This window comes from Triturus cristatus, chromosome 9 (genome assembly GCF_964204655.1).
Source record: "Triturus cristatus chromosome 9, aTriCri1.1, whole genome shotgun sequence".
Lineage (NCBI taxonomy): Eukaryota > Metazoa > Chordata > Amphibia > Caudata > Salamandridae > Triturus > Triturus cristatus.
In genome coordinates, this window is record NC_140592.1 from 566,896,944 (window position 1) to 566,920,494 (window position 23,551).

General features: G+C 48.0%; 2 protein-coding genes across 6 annotated transcripts in view; both read right to left on the bottom strand.

The window, feature by feature from the left end:
- Window positions 1-23,551, bottom strand: part of KLC3 (kinesin light chain 3) — a 1,068,754-nt gene that overhangs the window by 665,662 nt on the left and 379,541 nt on the right. For all 5 annotated transcript variants that reach the window (XM_085625583.1, XM_085625579.1, XM_085625581.1 and 2 more), the window contains one exon: window positions 3,471-3,698. In XM_085625583.1, the coding sequence (XP_085481709.1) occupies window positions 3,471-3,698 (228 nt within the window). The remainder of the gene's footprint in view (window positions 1-3,470; window positions 3,699-23,551) is intronic.
- Window positions 5,898-22,282, bottom strand: LOC146798298 (uncharacterized). The gene is made up of 2 exons (XM_085627511.1): window positions 21,778-22,282; window positions 5,898-6,049 (listed from the first exon to the last, which is right to left on the bottom strand). The coding sequence occupies exons 1-2, from the start codon at window positions 22,280-22,282 to the stop codon at window positions 5,898-5,900; spliced, it is 657 nt and encodes a 218-aa protein (XP_085483637.1).

Sequence of the window (23,551 nt, forward strand, 5' to 3'; positions counted from 1 at the left end):
CAGGGAGGATTCATAATAACGTGTCCGCGAGGCTTACATGGTTAGTTTCAAAGTTGCATGAATACACGTTTAACATAAGCCATGTGGCTGGAGGGAAGCATTTTCAAACTGATTGCCTTTCTCGTATGCCTCTGTCTGAACTAGATGAAGAACTTGAAACGGATAATGATGTGTGTGTTGCATATGTGGATGCTGTACAGGCCTGTTTGGATGGTGAGCCCATGTTTTCAGAGGAGGACTGGAAGAATGCCTTACAAAAGGATGAAACCCTTAAGTAGGTCAGTTTGTATATAGTTCAGGGTTGGCCTGAAATTAGATGTTTACAGGGTGACTTGAAGACCTATGCTCAGGTAGCCGATGAGCTGTCTTTGTTCAAAGGTTTGGTCCTGAGAGGGTATTCACATGCTCCTTCTTTCAAGTCAGGTGAGTCCTTCATATCCAAAGCACATCAAGGACATTTGGGCACCACCAAGACCTGTATCCTGGCCAACTTATTTTAAGAAAAGGTTCCAAAAAATGTTCATACATTAAATGTGGGTAGGACGGCCAGCCAATTGGACGGACAACCATCAACTGCAGCATTAGCTCAAGCCAGTCTTTCCACTTTTAAGCCCCCTCTCAATAGAACAATTCACAAAGGGTGAACAACCTTTACAACGCAACTATTACAACGCACTACACTTACAACAAAATTTTTACAACGCAACATCCACTACAACGCATTCCATTACATCGCATGACACTACAACGCATATTTAAAAACTACCTTTACAACGCATTCCATTACATCGCATACTACCTTTACAACGCATACCATTACAACGCAATCCAACACTTACCCTACTGTTGCACCCCCTGGAGTTAGAATAGTAATTTTTACCCCTATACTATCCAATACTTACCTTAAATGCAATTTAATATTATGCGTTGTAATGGTATGCGTTGTAAAGGTAGCATGCTATGTAATGGAATGCGTTGTAGTGGATGTTGCGTTGTAAAAAATGCGTTGTAAGTGCATGTGTTGTAAAAGTGTGCGTTGTAACGACATACATCCCTCACAAAGTTAATCCCATTAATTAAATCGGGCGCCCCACAAGACCCCTGCCCTCCTAAAATAATGCACATGATCTCTACACAAATAACACAAAACATTGAGCAAATCTTTAACAAGATGTCTGCCGAGGGAATTTTTCCTTCTATTTGGAAACTGGCCTCTGTTCAGCCTTTGTTAAAAAACGCGAACCGGAATAAACTGGACCAGAACAACTATCGCCCCACATCAAGACTCCCCATCGCGGCCAAATTGGCAAAGACGGTGATGAATGAGCTACTCTCAGAGTACATAAAGGAAAACGCTCTTCTGGATGATACTCAGCATGGTTTCAGGAAAAAACGAGTACAGAATCTGCCTTGATAATAGCAACGGAAGACATCAGAGAAAGGTTGGATCACGGAGGTACAGCGGCCCTGGTCTTGCTGGACCTTTCGGCGACGTTCGATACGGTCCACCATGTGATCCTGGTTGACATGCGGAGCCTTGGGATCAAGACCACTGCACTAGATCTCCTTCAATCCTTTCTCGCAAATAGACAACAAAGTGTAATACTGCCCAACATCTCATCAAGGCCTTTCTCTTTGCCTTGCGGAGTCTCCCAGGGCTTAACCCTGATCCCTACACTCTTCAATCTTTATGTTACACCGCCAGCGACACTCATCAGAAATTCTGGTTTCTCTCTTGCATCATAAGCTGATGACACTCAAATTGTGGTGTCACTAACAAAACCAGAAACTAAATTGAGCTCTGCATTCAAGACCTGCATGAGTAAAGTTAGCAATTGGATGGGCAATAACTGTCTTAAATTGAACGCCACTAAGACTGAGGTTTTGATCTTTGGAAATAACCCCTCTTTCTGGACGCCGGCATGGTGGTTGCCTGAGTTGGGCCCGCTTATGGAACCCACAAACAAAGTAAAGAATCTTGGTTTCTTGTTAGATAATGAAATGAAGCTCAAAGATCAGGTGAATAAAATGACATCAGCCACTGTCTGCGCTCTGAGTCTGGTAAAAAAGATTGAGAAATTCCTACCCCCAGAACTATTAAAAACTGTCATCATCACTTTGATACTCTCAAGGATTGACTACTGTAATAGTCTCATGCTTAACCTTGCGACAGGTCCCCAGAAGAGGCTCCAGACTCTACAAAATGCAGCCACACGTTTCCTTTTTAAAATTCCAAAATATGAATCTGCTAAAGGAGCCATTAGGAAACTCCACTGGTTACCAGTTAGAGAACGTTGCAGGTTCAAAGCATTATGCTTAGCCTATAAATCACTGCACAGCCAGGGACAAGTAAATTTCAAGGAGAAGCTTAGTTGGTATGTCCCAGGGAGGACTCTCCGCTCTTTGTCCGTCATGAACCTGACTGTGCCCCCATTCAAGAGCACTACTTTGGGTGGAAAGAGCTTTTTGAGGGCCACGGCAGTGCTCTGGAACAGCCTACCATTGACAATAAAAGCCACTCCCTCCCTACTCGCCTTCAGAAAATCTTTAAAGACCTGGCTTTTTTCGCAAGACTAGCAGACACCTAAGCTCAGCAAGAAGCCTCACTTCTTTCTACTGATCTGCCTTAGACCCGCCTCTGATAGCGCCAAGACACCCTCGGGCATGAGTTTGCACTCTATAAATTACTTTTACATTACATTATGTGTATCAAGCAGCATCACTGGTGGCCTGCTCTGGATAGTCAGGTCAAACAAGTGGTTGACAAATGCCCAGAGTGTCTTCTTTCTGATAAACATTGGAACGTCAGAAAGACGCCCTTGCATCCTGTTCCATACCATGAAGAACCTTGGGACAAATTGGCCCTGGAGTTTCCTGGACCATTTGTCTCACTTCCTGGTGAAATGAGATATGTCATATTGTTAGTCGACTACTTTTCTAAGTGGTCCAGTGGACTGGTCAGTTCATCCTAGGACCCGGGCCTGCCGGTCGCTGTCTGTCGAGGGCGAGTACCATTAGGAATAAATCCCTAAAATCACTTCCCGTAACCGGTGTCTACTTACAACACAACATTAAAGTGCCTCAATTTCTAATAACCTTCTAATAAATACCAGAATGATCTCCCTATCCTGATAGTATTTGGGTAGTTCCTCTAGTAGAATTAACATACAATGAAGTTCTTGTCTACAGATTGCTACATTTGCATTGTATCCTTACAGTGTTCCTCTTCAAATGCAAATGTCTTTCGAATGTACTGAGAGTAGGATAGCTCTATCTGTACCTGATGTCAAAGTAAACTCTTTTATTCAATGAGGGTAGCTGCTGCCTTGTGTCGTATCCGCAATTAATCTTTGCTGATACGGCCCTCCATATGATGATGCATAAAACAATTTTAAACTCAGATAGGATTACCATAACAAGAATTATGGCTATGTGTAGTTCTACTTCTGCGCCCTTCCTACATACAATACCTGGTCCTCCTTGGGTTCGTACTGCTTGAGTTGGTTCAGGAACTCCAGATGTTTCTTCTCCTCCTCCAACTGTGCCACCATCTGCTCACTCTGCTGCAGCTTCAGCTGTGTACTTGCCAACTCGTCCCTTAACCAAAGGTTTTCCTGGCACAGACGCTTGACTTGAGTCTTCAGCTTGTGTTTCTCTGCCTCCAAATGTCCAATGTGTGAAGATAGTGCAATCATCACCTGAGGCACAAATAATAGTATTTTCATCATTAGCACTTTGACTTCAACCATATTACAAATACTCTTGTTATGTTACATTGCTTGCACTTGTATTGTATGGTGGCATTACAAAGAAGGGAATAAAATACAAATGTCAATACATTAAGTAAAACATTATTACCAGACCAGTGGGGAAATGTGAATCTTCCATAACATTCTGGAAATCAGGGCATTCCATGCTCCTGTGATGTCTTAAGAAATACATGCGAGCCCAACACCCTTAAATGTAGGGATTTCAACTCACAACCCTTCTATGCCACGGTCAATTTCACGGTTCATTGTCTCCAAAATCATTAATGCTTTCTTGGTAAAGCGCCTTTGTGCTACTTATTTAAACAATAGTTTGGATAGCAATACATTTCGTAAACAAAAGACAATTCATCTTGTCAATATATTCAAATCATTAACCAATCCATTGGTCATTTTAAAATTGTGTACTCTCTGTTCATCATAAAACAATGATAATTTCTTACTTTGGTGAACCCAACCTGACTGCAGTGTACTGAGACAAATAAGAGCTTTAACTCTTACCCAAAATGTGTTTTGTGGTCCACAGGGTAAAGTGGAAAAACCAGCAGTACATGCATTACAGTCCTCAATACTAGTTTACCACCTGGTTTGTACTTTCCCCAAATAAGACTCATAATGGCCCAGATTCAGGGGTACTGATTCCACATCCGCACTGTTAAGGGTATCAGGTATACCAATTCTGCAGTCTAGAAAGAATATTCAGGGGACCTTGGTGTTTATGAGAATCTTGAAATCTCAGTGGGGACAGGATGCGGAGTAACGTCCAGTGCTGCCGACTTTGGAACGAGCAAACCAAGTCAGAGCCTCGGCGTTGGCTCAACATCCTGTGATTCTACACAAATCACTTAATCTCACTGTGCCTAATAAAAACAAGCATTGGCAATGCAATAGGTCTCGCATATGAGAGAGTTTAAGCTATTGACATTGTAAATGACAATGCTTTTATTTATCTGTTTTGATAATTAACACATAAATAAAAGGCATTGTCATTTACAAGGCCAATATCTCAAACTCTTGTAAATGCGAGACCTGTTGCATTTCTAAGAAGCGGCTGCTATTGTCCCCAGCTGCTTGGAAAGTGAAAGTGCGCTTGACGTGCCTGCAGTAGGAGAAACTCATTAAAGAAACTAGTAGTTACAGACTAAATACCACATACCGTGTAACAACCAAAGTAAAAGGGCTAGTCCTCATGGGAGGCTACAAATGAAGACAAGGCGGTACTAGGGAGGGACTAACAAGCGTATCAACGAATCAGAAACCAGCATTTATGAAGGACACAAGCAAATGACAAATATGGGCAGGGCTTCAAGTCCATACTCTAATACAGCATGCCTCACAGAGCAGCGCATTCGCTTCCTAAGCTCGACCAAAAAATGAATGTGTCCTTATGTGATACAATTGGTGCTCAAGTAAAGTGCACCAATACCTTTGGGTCGAGTTTGCGCTATATAAAATTATAAAAATAACCTACTGTTACCATCCTACTGGAGATTCTGAGAATTTTCTAATTTGGTCTATTACGGTAAGCCTCACACCAGTCACTGTCCTAAGCTTTATCTGCTTAGGTCATAAGGTCATAAATTAAGGAATCCAATGACTAAAGTAATAAGGTTGAGACTTAAAATTCTCCTGCTTAGCAAATTATGGAGTGTATGATAACAATGACCTGAGTCGTGTTACAGTGACAATTCCACACAAGATACTATTAAACATAAACTGGATTGTACCCATGTTGAAAAAGGAGGAAACAGGAAGTAAAAATGGAAGATTTTAAGGATATAACACTGCTACCTAATTTTTTTCCTGTACAATAAATTCTGGCATTTTAGAATGCACAGAAGCTGCACATGGTCACTACAACTTGAAGGAGTTAGCAAGAGTTTGCTGTGTCAAAGATGAATGTTAATAGTGTAGATCATCCGCACAAACAGACAGGTGGAGGTGGGACCAAGTTGCAAAGTAGGTAATTGACTGATGTTTTGCAAACGCTCAGAAAAGTGCAGTATCCCGACCCAGTTCTCCACCTGGGCTGGAAGGTAGGAGAAGCCTAAAGCATTGTCCAAAGCTTCATTAAGAAATTACGACAGCAAATTGTAATTTCTAATTCACTCTTTTATGTTAAGTAATAGGTTAACCCCAGTGACCAGCGATCGGGTGCTTGCACAGGCCTCTAACTTCTTCACTGCGCAAGGCTCTACTTTCAGTCTCAACCCACTTGAGGGTGACTGGATGCCACGACTTGACCTCTGGTGGTGCACAGCCTTCCATTTCATGGTAACTGCCTGTTTAGCAAGGAATAAAGCGAGATCAAGCAAGTGGGAGGAGGCTTCATTCTTTCTGGACCATGTATAGTGTCTAAGAGCACACACCACCGAACAGTTTGTTTCCTAACCCAGTTACAGTAGCCAACCTGTCTACAACCTCAGACCAGTTGGCCGCAAAAGATAGACAATCCCATAGCATGTGTTGGAAATTTGCGGAGGGTGCTGCATAACAGAGACAGGAGGTGGCAGCGGTAGCGAACATGTTATTGACTTTATGGGGAAATAAGTAGGCCCTATGTTGAATTGTTGAGTCTGGCATTATGCGAGATGGTGTGTGAATATGCTCTTACTCTCTCCCAACGCCTTGCCATTATGCAGGATACCTAGTTCAGCTTCACATACATTGCGGCGGGCTTGCATGATAATGGCGTCTGTAGCGGGAGCCTCTATAGAACCAGGTGATTTATTTCCTGCTGTTTCCAATCACAAATAAAGTCTGCATCTAGACAGTGTGTCATGGGATCTGAGTTTGTAATGTGTCATTTAATTCAGAGAGCCTTATCCTGTAGCAGGTACATCAGAAAGTGTCCTCCATGTAAATCAAACTGTTCTTGAAGTGCATTAAACAAAAGCAGGTGGCTGTTCTGCAACAGATGTCCCTGTGATGTGATGACCACGTTCTCCCATTTAGTCAGATCACCAGTCGTAAGGCGGCCAAGGTGCCTAGGCATTCAAAACAAGGGTATGACAGTGCCGTAGGATGTAATATGCCTGGTGAGGAGTAGGCTCTGTGCGAAGCACCTCAGAGCCATACGTAATAACTAGGGCAATCTGCTCCCAAGGTTAGTACCTGGGAGGCGTAATTCATGGAATCTTCCCAGCTGCAAGGGGGGGGGGGGGGGGGGGGAAGAAGCGTGATTCTTATACTGAATGCCCAGAAAGCTAATGGCTTAGCCACTGGAGGTCAGCTGCCAGGTGATAATGCTCAAAATGTGCCGTGCCCAGCCCACACGGCTCCAATGAGAGATACAGCTTGGCTAAAGTGATCCTGCAGTAGCCACTGTGCTATATGAATTCCCCAATGACAAACAACAATGTCTCAACAGGAACTATTTGGAAGAAAAATACTGAAGCGTAAATTAAATTACAAAAGGTGACATGGGAGGAGAAACACCAAGGTTTAGATATTGTGGTCTTTATTTGAATACGTGAAAAGGCAATGATTTCAGACAAGAATATTACATTTCAACGTATGCAAGCGTAATCTAAAATATAAGCGCACAAAAGTGCTCGTGGCAAGGTGAAGGCACAAGGTGAGACACTTAATACAGTGGAACAGCGAGACGGCACGGTTTTAAAAATATTTTTTTTAATAACATGTTAAGTGCCAAGAAGGCCGTAAATATGCTGAATGTTGTCAACAGCGTTTCGATCTGTGTTGTTTCAGGTCATCGTCAGGACAGGATTACAAGAATCAATTAACTGTAGCTGCATGAGAGGGAGACAAAGGATAGATAGGGTCAGGAGGGAGCGGGTGGGAAGAGAGGAAGAACTACAATTATGCTAAAGGAGTAAACTATCTGAAGTGTAATGTGGAATTCAAGATCTGGCAGATGCGGAGGGAATATTAATACACTGATCTTGCTATGGTTTGGGAGTCCAGACAAGTGCACAAGGTTGCACCAATCCAAATAGAGAGATGTTGGGTGCTCAAAGGTTTCACCTGCAGGGGAGACTTCTGTGAAGAGGGACAGGCTGAGACAGGTGTGGTGGGGGTGGTTGGAGGACCGATACCGGAAAAAGTACAAGGAAAGCCCTTACTGCACTAATGCTGGGTGAGTCATGGGTTGTGAAATGTCCCACACCCGACCGGAGAAAACCAATGTCTATAATGGAGGTTGTTATTGGAGGCGCGAGATGGGGCAATCAATTAACCTTAATTCAATTTACTGTAAGGAAGGGAAGGAGAGAAGGGGTGATTAACGCGGCTCAGAAACAGGGGAAGTTAGAACCCTGGGGCAAACATCCCAAGGAAAGGACATCTTACAAGAAGGGAGAGTGGGAGGGAGGGAGCAGCGCGACTAGAATGGCAAGGCGGGGCAGTCAAAGCAATTACCTAGGACCCATGCAGGACTACCGCTGTCGGCGAATAATGATGAGCAAATTGAGCCGGTCTCCCATGCAGGCCCGGTTCTAGCGGGTGGGCCGGGTAGGCCAGGCCCACCCAAACATGAGCCTGGCCCACCCAACAGGAGCCTTGGCCCTCGCAGTGAGGGCTTGAAGGTAGGCGCGCAAAGCACACGTCGTGTGTGTCAGCCCGGCCGAGATAGCTTCCCGGGCGCGCACACATCACAGGTCTTTAAAAGACCATTTACATGTTAACGAGGCTTTGTTTATTTTTTCACCCCTTCATCTCCACATGGCAAGGGCCACAATGTTCTGCTGCGTGGATATTTCTCTTTCTATGCAGTGCAGGAGAAAAGAAGTTTGTTTATTCATATTCACCTTTCCTGACCCCTGCAGCTGCTTATCACATCCGGCTGTGACACAAAGTTTGACTAATGGAGTAGGTAAGAGAATGTGTTACTATTTTTTTTTTTTTTTTAATATGCACAGGCCCTGCAGGACACATACCCCGTGTGTGCTTCATTTAAACAGTTTATCATTATCATGGCCGATGCAGGACAACAATAAGACAATACAAAATGCCCAGATAACGCTGGTGATTAATGATCCTGCTGGAGAGCAATCCTTTGTCTGTTAGTAGTTTTTAAATGCAGATGAACTGTATTTTATGTGGAAGCTCATTGGGTTACTGCCTTTGTCACATAGATCCTTGTGCTACCTGCAGTTCAGAAGTTACAATCCTAACATAGGACAGTGACCAATGAACTGTCATCAAAGAGCTGCATACAAACATGAATGGTATAGTTAGAACTTTGCTTTTTTTGTTTTGTGATATAGTTAGAACTTCCCCGGTCTTTCATTAATCTAATGTTGCTAAAATGAGTATGTTTGGGCAGATATACATTTTTTTATCAGTAAAGCTGACCCCCATGGAATACTCTTTAAATCCTAAGGTTGTGTTTCCCCAGACCAAACCCTCTTAAAATATTTGGCCCACCAGTATGGATGACATGTGATTCATACACCTTGTAATCCTTATTGGCTTATGTGACATTCCCTGTAGACTCATTTACATACTTGTATGATTCATTGTCTCTGTATAATGTGGGTGTGGTGTAAAGTACGGACACACACTACACTGATATGAGTAGCGTTGTCCAACAAATGAAATGCATATGAGAGAGGGGCTACGTAAAGATGAGGGGCACTGCTGGAGGGTGGCAGTGAGGGAATCAGAGGAAGAGGTCAATGGGGGAGGGGCTATGGAGCGATGAGGGGCACTGTTGGAGGGTGGTAGTGAGGGAATCCGAGGAAGAGGTCATGGGGTGGAGGGGGAGCTAGGGAGAGATGAGGGGCACTGCTGGAGGGTGACAGTGAGGGAGTCTGAGGAGGAGGTCATGAGGGGGATGAGCTACAGAGAGATGAGGGGCACGTGTGGCAGTGAGGGAATCCAAGGAGGAGGTCACGAGGGGGAGGGGCTACAGAGAGATGAGGGGCACTGGTGGAGGGTGGCAGCGAAGGAATCCGAGGAGGAGGTCAATAGGGGGGCCATAGAGGGATGAGGGGCACTGTTGGAAGGTGGTAGTAAAGGTTATTTACGGAGAAAGAGGTTATTGGTGCGACGCCAAAAAAGACTTACGCCTCAGTGCTGAAACCGGCCCTGTCATGGTCTTTCTGTTTTTGTTTATTTAATTGGCAGTCGGGTCATAAGGGCTACTGTGGAACATACTGTTCGAGGCATATGAGCTGCAGATTACACACTTTTGCATGGATCGCCATCTGGTGTTGGGCCCGGATGTTTGCAGTTTGTTTTTCCTCTTGGAAAGTCTTTGGAAGTCACGAGGTCGGTGACTCCTCCCTTGGTTGGTATTGCGCATGGGCTACGGCTCCATCCTCAGATTGTTTTTTTCCGCCATTGGGCTCGGATGTAATACTTCGCACTCCTCGACTTCTGTTCCAGTCGACATCTTCGGGGACGACGTCGAAGCTCCGGGACAGCAGCACACCGAAGAGGACCTAGTCAGTGCTTCCGAAGCCGACGACTCGGATGTGGAGGACATCACCCCGGCGCAGAGGGTCGTGAGTAAAATACCCCCTCCCACACCCACGCTGACACCCAAAAAGGCTTCGGTCACGCCATCGCCTCCGGGCCTAGGCAAGACCAAAGACACTGCTTCGAACACCCCACCTTCTGGACGGGTGAAGAAGCCTAATAAGCCTTCCGGCGGCTCGGGCTCGAGCCAGCCTGGCACCGGTGCCGATAAACACACTTCGGCACCGAAGAAGAGATCGGCCTCTACCTCGACACCGAGCTCCGCACCAAAGCCCTCGGTGTCGAAACCCAGCCTCTCAGTGCTGACCAAACATCATAAGGCCCTCGGCACCGACACTCTTGCGCCAAAGCCTGTCTCGGCACCGACCAAAAAATCGGAGGTTCCAAAAAAGCACGGCACAGACAAGCCTAAAAAGCCATCGGCCCCGAAAACTTCGGTGCCGATCGACCAGCCAGTGTCGCAAGAACTATTTACACCAGATCCTTTGCAGAAGACACTTACCAAGGATCCAAAAACTGGACATTTGGCACTCTCTTCTAAAAAGAGACATTTGGACAAACCAGCTCCACCGCCAAAGAGGAAAGACTGTGCTACCTCCCCTTTCAGAGTGCCCTCCCCACCTCCTCCACCTCCTCTACCCTCTCCACCTCCGCCCCATCGCCTTCTCCACCCCTGCCTCATCGCTCTCCGACCCCGTCTCCAGACCATGATGATCAGGGGGACCCTTACTACGACCCAGCAGATGTGCCACAAGACCCCACCCCTACAGGATCCCCAGACCCATGGGATGATTATAATAATCCAGACATTCCAGATGTCCCACAAGATGACCTTTATCCATCCAGGCCATCTCCACCATAAGACTCATTAGGTTTTCACCACCTACTTCAGAGGGCGGCACATTATCACGGGGTAGAGCTACACCATCTCCCAGAAAAATACAAAAATAGGGCCAATGAATTAATTCAAGAGGGTAAGACCATAACTAACACCTCTATACGCTGTGCCTTAGACGCAGCAGACACAGCCACCAGGGCCATTAACACTAGTGTCCTCCTCTGTCGCCACGCTTGGCTGAGAGTTTCAGGCTTTAAACCTGAGGTACAAGCCTCCATATTAAACCATCCATTTGATCAACAAAATCTATTCGGTCCAAAGGTAGATGAGGCCCTCGAGAACATGAAAAAAGACACAGATACAGCGAAATCTATGGGAGCCCTACAGTCACACCCTCCTAGGCGCTCCTTTCGCGGCTCTTCCTTTCGGGGCACGGGCAGAGGCTACTCCTCAGATAGCGCGTCCACGTCCTACAAATCCCCTGCTCAATCCACCTTCACAAGGGGTTATCAAAGAGGCGGATATAGAGGCAATAACAAAGGCAGAGGCAAAACAAATACCGCCCGCTCTGCCACACCGCCTACCCAATGACTTCCCCCTGCTCCCGCCAGACCATCCCACTCTGGTCGGGGGCAGGCTACAAAATTTCCTTCACGTCTGGGAGACCATCACCTCAGACAAATGGGTGACCCAAATTATTTGTTCAGGGTACTGCCTAGAATTGACATCTACCCCCCCAAACATTCCACCCAGGCAACGCCCAATGTCACAAGAACATTCCACGTTACTAAAACAGGAGATAATCTCCCTCCTACAAAACCAGGCTATAGAACAAGTCACCGCCAGCAAAAAAAATTTAGGAGTATACTCCCTATATTTTCTGATACCAAAAAGACACGAGACTCTACGACCTATCTTAGATCTCCGGCCTCTAAACACATACATACATTCTGACCATTTTCACATGGTAACACTTCAGCAGGTACTTCTGCTTCTCTCCCAGAAAGACTTTCTCACCACACTGGACTTGAAAGACGCATACTTTCACATTCCGGTACATCATGCTCACAGAAAGTACCTCAGATTTGTAGTGGACGGGCAACACTACCAGTTCAAGGTGCTCCCATTCGGGGTCGCAACAGCACCAAGGGTATTCACCAAGGGCTTAGCAGTAGTGGCGGCACACCTCAGAAGACAGCACATTCACGTCTTCCCATATTTGGACGACTGGCTAATAAAAGCCGTGTCCTACAACCAATGTGTACATCACACCGCCACTACAATCCAACTACTTCACAAGCTAGGCTTCACGGTGCAGCACCAAAAGTCCCACCTAATACCATCCCACACAAAGCAATACCTCGGTGCCACCATAGACACCTCAAAAGCCATAGCCTACCCCAATCCTGCCAGGATTGCAAGCATTCAGGCTTTGCGTCAAAGATTCTTACCTCAACACTCTCTCCCAGCAAGAGTGTTTATGCAACTAATAGGGATGATGGCCTCTTGCATTTTCATAGTGCCTCATGCAAGACTCCAGAGGCGTCCACTCCAAGAGTGCTTAGCGCGCCAATGGAACCAGGCCCAGGGGCAACTGACAGATCTGGTGTTGGTAGACGGTCGCACCCATCGCTCTCTGCAGTGGTGGAACACCACAAATCTTTCCAGAGGTCGAGCGTTCCTGGACCCGGTTCCACAAGTAATCCTAACAACGGACGCATCGCTCTCCGGCTGGGGAGCTCATCTACTACATCTCACAGTGAGGGCACATGGACGCCGCAACAAAAGTTACTCCACATCAACCATCTGGAGTTACTGGCAATCTTTCTAGCCCTAAAATCCTTTCAGACACAGGTTTTAGGCAAAGCTGTCCTTATTCGCACAGACAACATGACGGCCATGTACTACATTAAAAAACACAAGGCGGCACACACTCTCCACAGCTCTCTCAACTAGCACAGAGCATATGGAGATGGGCAATTCCACACAAAATCTTTCTCCTAGCCCAACATGTCCCAGGAGTCCAAAACACCACGGCAGATCTGCTCAGCAGACAGACGCAGCAGATCCACGAGTGGGAACTTCACCCGCAGGTTCTTCACCCGTTCTTTCAGATGTGGGGGCATCCACACATAGACCTCTTCGCCACCCACGAAAACAAAAAATGCCCAAGCTTCGCCGCCAGATACCCACACCCATTGTCCAAAGGCAATGCGATATGGATGAACTGGTCAGGCAAATTTGCGTACGCCTTTCCACCTCTCGCACTAATTCCATTAGTGCTGCGAAAGCTACAGCAGCACTCCCTCACACTGATCCTAGTAGCTCCAACATGGGCCAGACAACCGTGGTACACCACGCTGCTGGAACTCTCGGTAGTGCCACACCAAAAGTTACACCTCTCACCATGCCTCCTCACCCAGAACCATGGAGAGATCAGACACCCGCACGCAGCTCAGCTCAACCTTGCGATCTGGCTCCTGAGATCCTAGAATTCGGATACCTTAACCTTCCCCCTGACTGTATGAACATCATCAGAGAAGCTAGACGGCCTACAACTAGAGCCTGCTACGCTGCAAAGTGGAAAAGATTTGTTGTTTATTGCCATAACAACACAATCAACCCTCTAGACGTATCTATACAGCACATCATATGCTACCTTCTCCATCTACAAAGGTGTAACCTTGCATACACATCCATTCGGCTACACCTCGCAGCAATTGCCACTTACCTACAAAACAGACAGCACCTATCACTTTTCAGAGTGCCTGCCATTAAAGCCTTCATGGAAGGCCTCAAACGAATAATTCCCCCCCCAGACTACCTTCACCTGTGTGGAACTTAAATATAGTTCTCACAAGGCTAATGGGACCGCCTTTCGAACCCTTGCATAAATGTGAACTTCAATTTCTCACATGGAAAACAGCTTTCCTTGTAGCCATCACTTCCCTTAGAAGGGTCAGTGAGATACAAGCACTTACTATACAAGAACCTTTTCTACAAATGCACCCCAACAAGGTTGTCCTCCATACCAACCCAAAATTCCTGCCCAAAGTCATTTCACCCTTTCATCTAAACCAATCGGTAGAATTACCGTTTTTTTTCTCGCAACCTCAAACTGTTGCAGAAAGGGCTCTACACACACTGGATGTTAAAAGGGCCTTACTTTACTATATCCAGAGAACACAACCTTTCAGAAAGACAAAACAACTGTTTGTCTCTTTCTCTCCACCACATAAAGGCAACCCCATCTCTAAATCAGGGATAACTAGGTGGATTGTAAAATGCATACAAATTTGCTACCATAAAGCAAAACGCACACTATCTGTTCCCCCTAAAGCCCACTCTACAAGAATGATAGGGGCTTCTATGGCTTTTCTAGGGAACATCCCATTAGATGATATCTGCATAGCAGCTACATGGTCAACACCGCACACTTTCACTAAACATTACTGTGTAGATGTGCAAACAAAGCAACACGCTAGTGTGGGCCAGGCTGTACTAAAAACACTATTTCAAACCACTGCAACAGATACCGGTGGTCGCCGCTAGGGTTGGGAACTGCTATATAGTCTATGCAAAAGTGTGTAATCTGCAGCTCATATGCCTCGAACGGAATATGCTACTTACCAGTATGCATCTGTTCTTGGCATGTAGAGCTGCAGATCTACACACGCCCACCCGCCTCCCCGGCTACCTGTATCTATTCCAGTCTATCTTATTTAGATACAACACACATGGGTTTCTTCACTGTTATTACTACGCTCCATCTTTCCCTGTTGGCGAAAAACAATCTGAGGATGGAGCCGAAGCCCATGCGCAATACCAACCAAGGGAGGAGTCACCGACCTCGTGACTTCCAAAGACTTTCCAAGAGGAAAAACAAACTGCAAACATCCGGGCCCAACACCAGATGGGGATCTATGCAAAAGTGTGTAGATCTGCAGCTCTACATGCCAAGAACAGATGCATACTGGTAAGTAGCATATTCCTTAAAGTACGTACTAATTATATTTACTGCTATATTCAATGTTTTAAGTTTGAAGGTGATTTTACTAATGTTTTTACCGAGAAAAATGAAAGTGGAGCCCGATGGTGCCTGATATGGGGCTGCGGGCCCAAGGTCAGCTGTGAGATAAGGTGCACTGGAGAGGAGTAGTGGACTCAAGCCTTCAAAGGAGTGCGTTGCAGAGTCTGGGGTCAGGTGGAGGTAGTAATGAAGAGGGATTCTCCCTGAAGACTCGCACAGAGGGAGCCCGAGAAGTGTCACTTGCCTGAGACTCCCACCTCAGAAACCTCTTCCCATCAAAGGAACATTACAAAGAAAAAACACTTTTTGAGAGTGATAATATTTAGAAAGAGATCTGGAAAAGAGTGCGTTTTACTGGGACTTGTAAGACTAAGAAGAGTTAAAGGAGGGCCCTGAAGCAGGCCTGCCTAGACATATATGCGACAAATCGAACCCGCAGTGGCCTATCTGAATGCATACTCGGCCCACCCAAATAAAAATTCCTGGAGCCGGGCCTGCTCCCATGACAGCGCGTGGGTGTGTTCAAGTAACCACTCCACATGAAGGCGAGGCACGGAAAAGGGACTAAGCAACGTGGAGAGATCGCCAAGGCAAGGTTGCTGAGGAGAAACTTACCACGTGTAATGTGGAAGCCTCACATCACATTGCAATGTGAAAGGTACAGAGTAGGCCGACGCTCTGCCTCACTGAACGCTGCTCTGCTGGGAGCATGCATACCTGATTGGAGGTCCTAATACTCGAATGGGTTCAACCACTAGTCACGTGGTTGCTGCGTGATACGGGCGCAAAGGTGCCCCAGGGGGACAGGTGTGGGGAGGAGATGGGAACGTGAGGGAGGGAAGGGAGTCCCAGGCATCTGGGCTTAAAAGGTATTCCAATGATAAAGCAAGGGACAAATTGAAATATACATATTTACAGACATTATTTAAATATTTACAGATATGCAATTGCACTGCCAGGAGAACAGAGAGGCAAACAGTTTACAATGCCAGAAATTCAGAGAGAATAAAAAATTAGCTAGCATTTGCGCCAAGAATTTTCAATTCTATTAAGGACATGGAGGCGAGGATTATGCTTCTCTTTCATTTACTGCAAACCAACAGCAGCCAATGAGAATCATGATAACATTATAACATAACATTCCCAGAATGCTTATAGTAAGAAAATAACAACCATAGAGACTAGCTCTATATAACAGTCAGTCAAACCGGAACACTTCCTCTTTGTTTGCCCAACGAGCAGAGTCCAAGTCCATCAGCATAAGTCCGATAACCACAGTGAAACATCCAAACCGCTCCAAAAGGCTGGAACCCCAGGAAACGTAGAACTTGCAAGTGAAACACATGGAACGCACTCTTCAGAGGATCACCATCTGGTCTAGTCTCCTTTCTGATCAGCGCCTGAAACAGAAATATCAAACTCGTAATAATTGTCATTGTAGGAACTGGGGTCACCAGTCCCCCTGGGGGTAGCTTGGCGCGAAAAGGCAGGCACCCGAAAGCTTAGGTGTTAAGCGGCCATACAGCACACACATCCGCTGAGACAGGAAACGCACGCAATGACTGACACCACACCAGGGAGTTTGAGTAAAAATCAAATAGCCTTTCTCTAGATCAGAATCATGGTAATCAACACTCCTGGTATTCATCAAAGCATTTCATTGGAAATAAACCTGGCATTCCATTAGAACATTTCATTAGAAATAAACATGGCATTTCATTAGAGCACTAAACATGGCATTTCATTAAAGCGCTAAACATGGCATTTCATTAAAGCGCTAAACATGGCATTTCATTAGAGCGCTAACCATGGCATTTCACTAGAGCGCTAAACCTGGCATTTCACTAGAGCGCTAAACATGGCATTTCATTAAAGCATTTCAGTACGAAGGAAGATGTCATTTAAGATAACTAGTCAACTTCTCATTAGGCCGGAATACCACCTTCTGGCAGGCAGGAGTAAACATTTCCTTCCTCTGAGGATGAATAGCAATTTCCTTGGGCCCAAATTACCCTGCACGTCAGGTAAATGATCAGCCCTTTATAGGGCAGGAGTTAACCGGGCCCGGGACGGCTTATTACCCGCTCCTGGGGCAAGTGGGGGCCAACAGGGCCCAACGACAGTCTCCCCCGGGGGAGGGGCGAGCTCCGGGCCTCCCTCTGGCCTTCCGCCCTCCTCCCCGGGGGTTACCTGATCTTCCGGCCTCCTCGGGGCCCTTGCGGTGGATTTCCGGCGGGGAGGGGGCTCTCTCACTCCTTTGAGCCCTCCCGCCGGCTGTGACAGCTCTCTGGCGATGTCTGGGCTGAACGGGGCTCCGTGACGAGCAGGGCTTTGTGGGGCTCCTGGTGGGCCTGGGGCGGCCGGGGAGCTCCGCGCTGTCGAGGGGCCGGTCCCGGGCCCTCCGTTGGCTCCTGGGGCCCGGGGACCGGTTGCAGGGATCTCCGGAGAGGCGTGCCCGCAGCCGCCAACAGCAGTGCGACCTGCAGGGGCGCGGCCTCCCGATCGAATCAGCGAGTGGCGGGGCGGAGTCCAGGAGGACGCCCCCGCCACGTGATGTGAGGCAACAGACTCCGGGCCTAGCGCGGTCTACCCTTGATTCCGGCGGCCCTCTCCTGACGGAGGGCTGCTGCGGGGAGCATGCAGCGACTGCCTCACGGCGGGGCTAGCACCCAGGACGTGCCGGCAAAGGCGGGGCCCCAGGAACATCAGCAGCGCCTCGCCCCCTCAGTGCCGGGCCGTGGTGGTGAGTGTTTGTGCAGCGCCCCGGCAAGGGGGGGGGGGGGCGCACGAAGAGGCAAAGCAGGACAGTTCAATTACAGGCAGAGCAGTTCCATTCCAGGCAGGACAGTTCAATTACAGGCACGGCAGTTCCATTCCAGGCAGGACAATTCACCCACGCTGGGGCAGACCAGTTCAGGGGCCCCAGGGGGGGAGTCAGGGAGTGCAGGGGTGTCACAGTGCTGATACCTGGTCGATCCCCCAGCAGTCCTGAGGAAACTTATAGGGTCTTCTCGGCGCTTGCTGGAACCTGCGCCCTTGATAGAAGGTTTCTGAGGGAGGGGGGGTTGGTTGAGTTGGTGGCGGCAGGCAGGTCAGTCAGTCACTGCAGATCGTCCCTGGGTTCCCCTCCCGCTGGGCCAGATCAGTGGGCTAGTCCAGTGTTCCTCACTCAGCTTGGAAGGCAGCACCTAAGCCCTGTCACTCCCAGGGGTATAGGTCCCTGACTAGGCCCTACCGCCTAAGTCTCCTGCGTAGGTTCCCCAGGGTCAGTGATGCCCCAACTGACTAAAAAGATTCCCTCCTTCCCTTATATGTGCCCAGGTCAGGTGACCACTCTCTAAGGCGGCAAAACCAGACCCCGCCCTTGTTCTAGAAGGTTCCAGGAGCTTCCCTACTCTAACTATGGGGGAAAAAGGCGGCTGGTGTGGCAACAATGTTGTAGGGTCCCAGCCAGCTCCTGGCGACTAGGGTGCTACTAAAAATACCACTCTGCAGTAGCAGGGGCCTGTGGCAGCCATGTTGGAAGAAGAGGGCACCTGCACCTTAGCATTGATTAGCAATGGGAAGGCGCTCGGAGACCTAAGGCCAACGAAAAAGAGGGTGGAAAAAAATGAGGCAAGGGCAAAAACACAGGGAAAGACCACCCTAGGGCTGACAGGTCTAACAGTCATCGACTGATAAATCAGGGTGGGTAACATGACATCATGAATCATCACCACTATTCAGTTGTCCCTGGGCGGGATAATCCTCGCCTCCGTGTCCTTAATAGAATTGAAAATTATTGGCGCAAATGCTAGCTAATTTTTTATTCTATTACAGGATTCAGATTATGCTAGTTTAACGCTTATGTAATACCACAGAGGCAACATCGCCCACAGGTTTATAGTAAAACTGCTTGAAAGTAGAGCTGGAAGACCAGTCGGCCGCTTTCATGATATCTTGTATACTGGTACCCAGCATGAATGACTTGGAGGCCATAGCACCTCTGACTGAATGTGCCCCAAACACATTAACATCAATGCCTGCTTCTGACATAACAAATCTCAGCCATCTGGCAATAGTAGCGGAAGTCACCGGTTTAAACGGTTTCTGTAAGGCAATAAGCAACCTGGAACAACCAGAAGGGCGAATTGATCGTGTACAATCCTCATATACCTTAAGACATTTGACCACACAAAGTTTTTCATTCAAAGGAAAAGCATTGTAATCTATAGAACTGGAAAAAGTTTTAGTGCGGGCAGTGATAACAAATGACACTCCTTCAGGAGAAAAAATCCTACCTTCCAAATCAAGCACTTTAACATCTGAAACCCTTTAACATCTGACACCCTGAGGCATGAAGATAAACATAACAACATGGCAAGCTTAGCTGACAATTGCTTACGAGATAAAAATTAATTATTAGGCCATGCATCAAACAGAGTCAAAACCTTTGAAACATCCCACAAAGAAGTATACTTAGCCTTAGGTGGATTGGAAACGCGAATTCCTTTCAGGAGCTTACACACCACCGGGTGCATGCCTACCGGCCGGCCATCTAGTGGTGAATGTCTTGCTGAAATGGCGGAACGAAAATTATTCACTGATCTGTAGGATAGACCTTCGGCGGCTTTTTGAGACAGAAAATTCAATATGTGAGAGAGATCTGCTTCCACGGGATTCAGATGTCTCTCCAAGCACCATCCCAACTAGGCCTTCCAGGCCGACCCGTATCTCTTTCTGGTAGAAGGGGCCCAAGTTTGTTGAATAAAGGTGGAAGTTTGTTCCGAAATTACTAGCAACGACCACTGTTGCCGGAATGCCTCCAGGCTATCAGGGACAGCTGCCCTGCTAGAACTAGCGGATGGAGCTCTCCCTGAGGGTCCTGGAGCATCTGAGGGAAGCAAGGGAGGCGGAGCGGGCAGTCGCACGCCATCTCTAGGAGAACTGGGAACCACGGCTGCAACTTCCAAATAGGAGTAATCAGCACAATCTCCGCTCCCTGCCAAGAAACTTTGGTTCGCCATCCTGGGAATCAGAAGAAAGGGGGGAAACGCGTATTGAAGGTTCAGGGACCAATCCTGAGTGAATACATCTGTTGCTTTCGCCAAGGAATCCGGCCTCCAGCTGAAGAACGCTTCGAGCTGACAGTTCAGTCTGGAGGCAAAAAGATCCGTGTGGAAGGGTCCCCTCAGCGCTTGGATCCGATGGAACAGGGATGGATGGAGTTTCCAATCACTGTAATCCTTCAAGTGGCGTGATTGCTAATCCGCCACCGCATTGTCTCGCCCCGGAAGGTACTCCGCAATGACCGATATCTGATGCGCTAGGCAATAATGCCAAAAGTCTTTGGCTATCTCCGCCAACATCGGGGACCTGGTACCCCCCAGCTTGTTGATATAGCATACAGCTGAAATGTTGTCCATTCTCAACAGAATACAGCAAGAAGCCTTCCTGGGGGAGAGGGTGCGAATCGCAAACGAGCCCGCCAGGAGTTCGAGACAATTGATATGAAGCTCCAACTCCTGGTGAGACCATCTGCCCCCCGTTGTGACTTCCCCGCAGCGGGCTCCCCAGCCCGACCTGCTGGCATCCGATTCTATGATCACCTCCGGGTGAGATCCGAAGATCGCCCGACCGTTCCATGCCTCCACATGGGTCAACCACCATTGGATTTCTACTCGGGCTTCCTCCGAGAGCGGGACAAGGTCTGAATAGGAGAGGCCCTTCTGGAGGTGTCTGATCTTCAAGCGCTGAAAAGCACGATAGTGTAGAGGGCCCAGGAAGATCGCCTGTATGGATGATGCCAGCAGGCCCACCAGACGAGCGATCTCCCTCAGAGACCTTACCTGCTGGTCCAGAACCTTTCTCAATTCTTTCTTCAGGTCCCTGATTTTGTGTTTGGGCAGAAGCAACTGCGCCGACTGCGTATTGACCACAAATCCCAGGAATTCCAGAGATTGCGTCGGAGTGAGGACCGACTTCTCCCTGTTCACTACAAAGCCCAGACTCTCTAATAGTGACATCGCCAGCTGCAGGTGAAGAGATGCTATGTGCGCTGAGGGAGCCATAATCAGAATATCGTCGAGATAGATTATAAGACATATTCCCTGCTCCCTGCAATGCGCTACCATTGGCTTCAGGAGTTTGGTAAAACACCACGGAGCCGAGGAAAGACCAAAAGGTAGGACCAAATATTCCAGGCGCCTGCCGCGCCACTGAAACTGTAGAAATCTGCGATGGGGGGGGGGGGGGGGGGAAATGGGCACTGTAAGGTATGCGTCTTTGAGATCGAGGCGGACTAGCCAGTCCGCCCGTCTCAAGAGATCCGCCAGAAGATGGATACCCTCCATCTTGAAATGTCGATAAAGGACAAAGGAATTGAACCCCTTCAGGTTGAGAACCAGTCAGAACCCCCCACCCCTCTTCTGTACGAGGAACACGGTGCTGCAGAAACCTACGGGACCGTCGTCCTCGCAATAGGTCACCGCGTGCTTGCGCAGCAGCTCGTCTAATTCTAGATCGATAAAATGCACGTCTTGTTGGGAAAAAAATAGGGGTTTGGGAGTCGACTTCTGAAAAGGAGTTTGATAAAAATCTATGTGAAAACCGTGCACTGTTTGAAGAACCCAAGCGTCCTGAGTAAGGGCCTGCCAATTGTGAAGAAAATGGCCAATCCGACCCCCCAGAGGATAAACAGACAAAGGCACTGGGCTTACCTGCTGTAATTTGAGGACGGGAGTTTCCTCTGTTGCCACCACGGTGGAACCCGCGACGATTGGATTGTCTCGTAGGGTAGAAGGTGCCACCTCTGGTTGAATCCTGAAAGTCTCCGCGGCCTCGCCCATAACCACCTCTCGCGGGACCCTGATGGTACTGCCGGCCTGACGAGCGGCCCCTGCCTCGCCCGGCCCTTCCAAAAAGGCCAGTGGTGAACACCCTTTTGATATTTAACTGGGCTTTGTCTAGACTCGTGAATGTCCCTACATACTTGGAGACGTCTTTCACAAAACGGTTTCCGAAGAGTAAGCCGTCCGCCAAGGGGCCTGGTTCAGCCCCAGCCAATTCCGTCAGGTTAGTATCCATGCGCATAAGGAGAGATTTCCTGCGCTCGGAGGAAATGGCGCAATTTGCATTGCCTAGGAAGCAGATAGCACGTTGGGTCCAACCTGCCAAAATGTCCGGGTCAATCAATGCCCCAGACTTTTTGGCTTTCAGAGCCATCTCCAAAATTTTAGATAACGGGCCAATAGTGTCTAATAACTTATCTTGGCATCCGCGCCAAGCGCGGTCGATGCCCTTCTTAGGATCCTTCTGAAACTTTAAGAACGCTAACATGTTAGGGTCGATGTCCGGGGTCTCTGCGACCTTGTCCGGAACATCTGGACAGGGGCATTCTGACCTTAGGCTGATCCAAACATACCTGTCGAAACTACGACGTAAATTCTGGTGGATGTAGTCCGCCATCTCCAGCGGAGGCGCCCAATCCGAAGACCTAGGATGCACTATATCCTGGGGGTTGAAGTCAAAGGGTGTAGAAGGCTGATACACTGGGGGCGATTGAGAGCGCACCCCTGACTTTTTTAGATTTTTTCTTCTTGGGCGAGATAGTGTGGCTGGTGGAATCCGTATCCGTGTCGGTATCAGTATCCGTGACCACCCTGGACGCCGCAGGCAAAGGATTAGGGGCCCCTGAATATGGCTGGTCCCTGGACACAGGGGGGGGGGTGGGGCGGAAGAGTGGTGATCGTTTGGGCATGAGGCCATTTGGAAGATTTAGATTTCGATTTATCCCCTGAAGAATTAGACGCCTGTACGGTATCTTGTTGCAACAGTCCATGCCGTTTGGCAAAAGTTTCCAGTCGCGCTGTAATGGGCTTTAATGCCGCAGCCAATGCTTTATTTACGGTCTTAGGGACCGCCACCTCCACCGCCTTAGTGACGGAGTCCTGGACAGAGGCGTCTAAAGCCTGCACAAGGTTGTCCTCGAGGGGGGCATGCTCCTCCTCATAGTACCCGTACTCGTCCTCCTCAAAGTAGGCCCAGTCTTCCATGTCCACCCGGGAGAAGGCGGCACGTCAAGACCTCAAAATATATAAATATATATATATGAATCCCAAAGGGATCAGTCAAGGGGGGAGCCACCCTGGTGCAAACACACTTAAACACAGTATTTATGTATGCTCCTCAGCAAAGCTGTAGTCCAAATACCCAAAGGGCATAGAGAGCCTCAATGATCCTACCAGCCTGCACACAGCTGGAGGGCCTGTCTCTATTTTTTGCAGCCTGGGAAGACTTAAACCGAACTTGCAGGACAAACTGAAGCTCCGACGCGAGGCAGAAAACGCGTAGGAGCGAGGAGGAAAACGAAAGTAGGTGACGCGTAACCCAAAAGGAGCCCAATTGGGCTACGCGACGCGAGGCTCTAATGAAAACAGCGGGCTCAAATTAGGGAGAGCAACCGCCCGCCGCCGATAACGCGGCAAAATGGGT

What these genes read in the sequence shown, in the direction of transcription:
- LOC146798298 (XM_085627511.1), bottom strand. Translation starts at nt 22,282, where the DNA reads ATGGCTCTGAAAGCCAAAAAGTCTGGGGCATTGATTGACCCGGACATT. An exon ending in CCGTCCTCAAATTACAGCAG is followed by an intron (nt 6,050 to 21,777) that starts GTAAGCCCAGTG and finishes CTTGCTAAACAG; the next exon opens with GCAGTTACCATGAAATGGAA.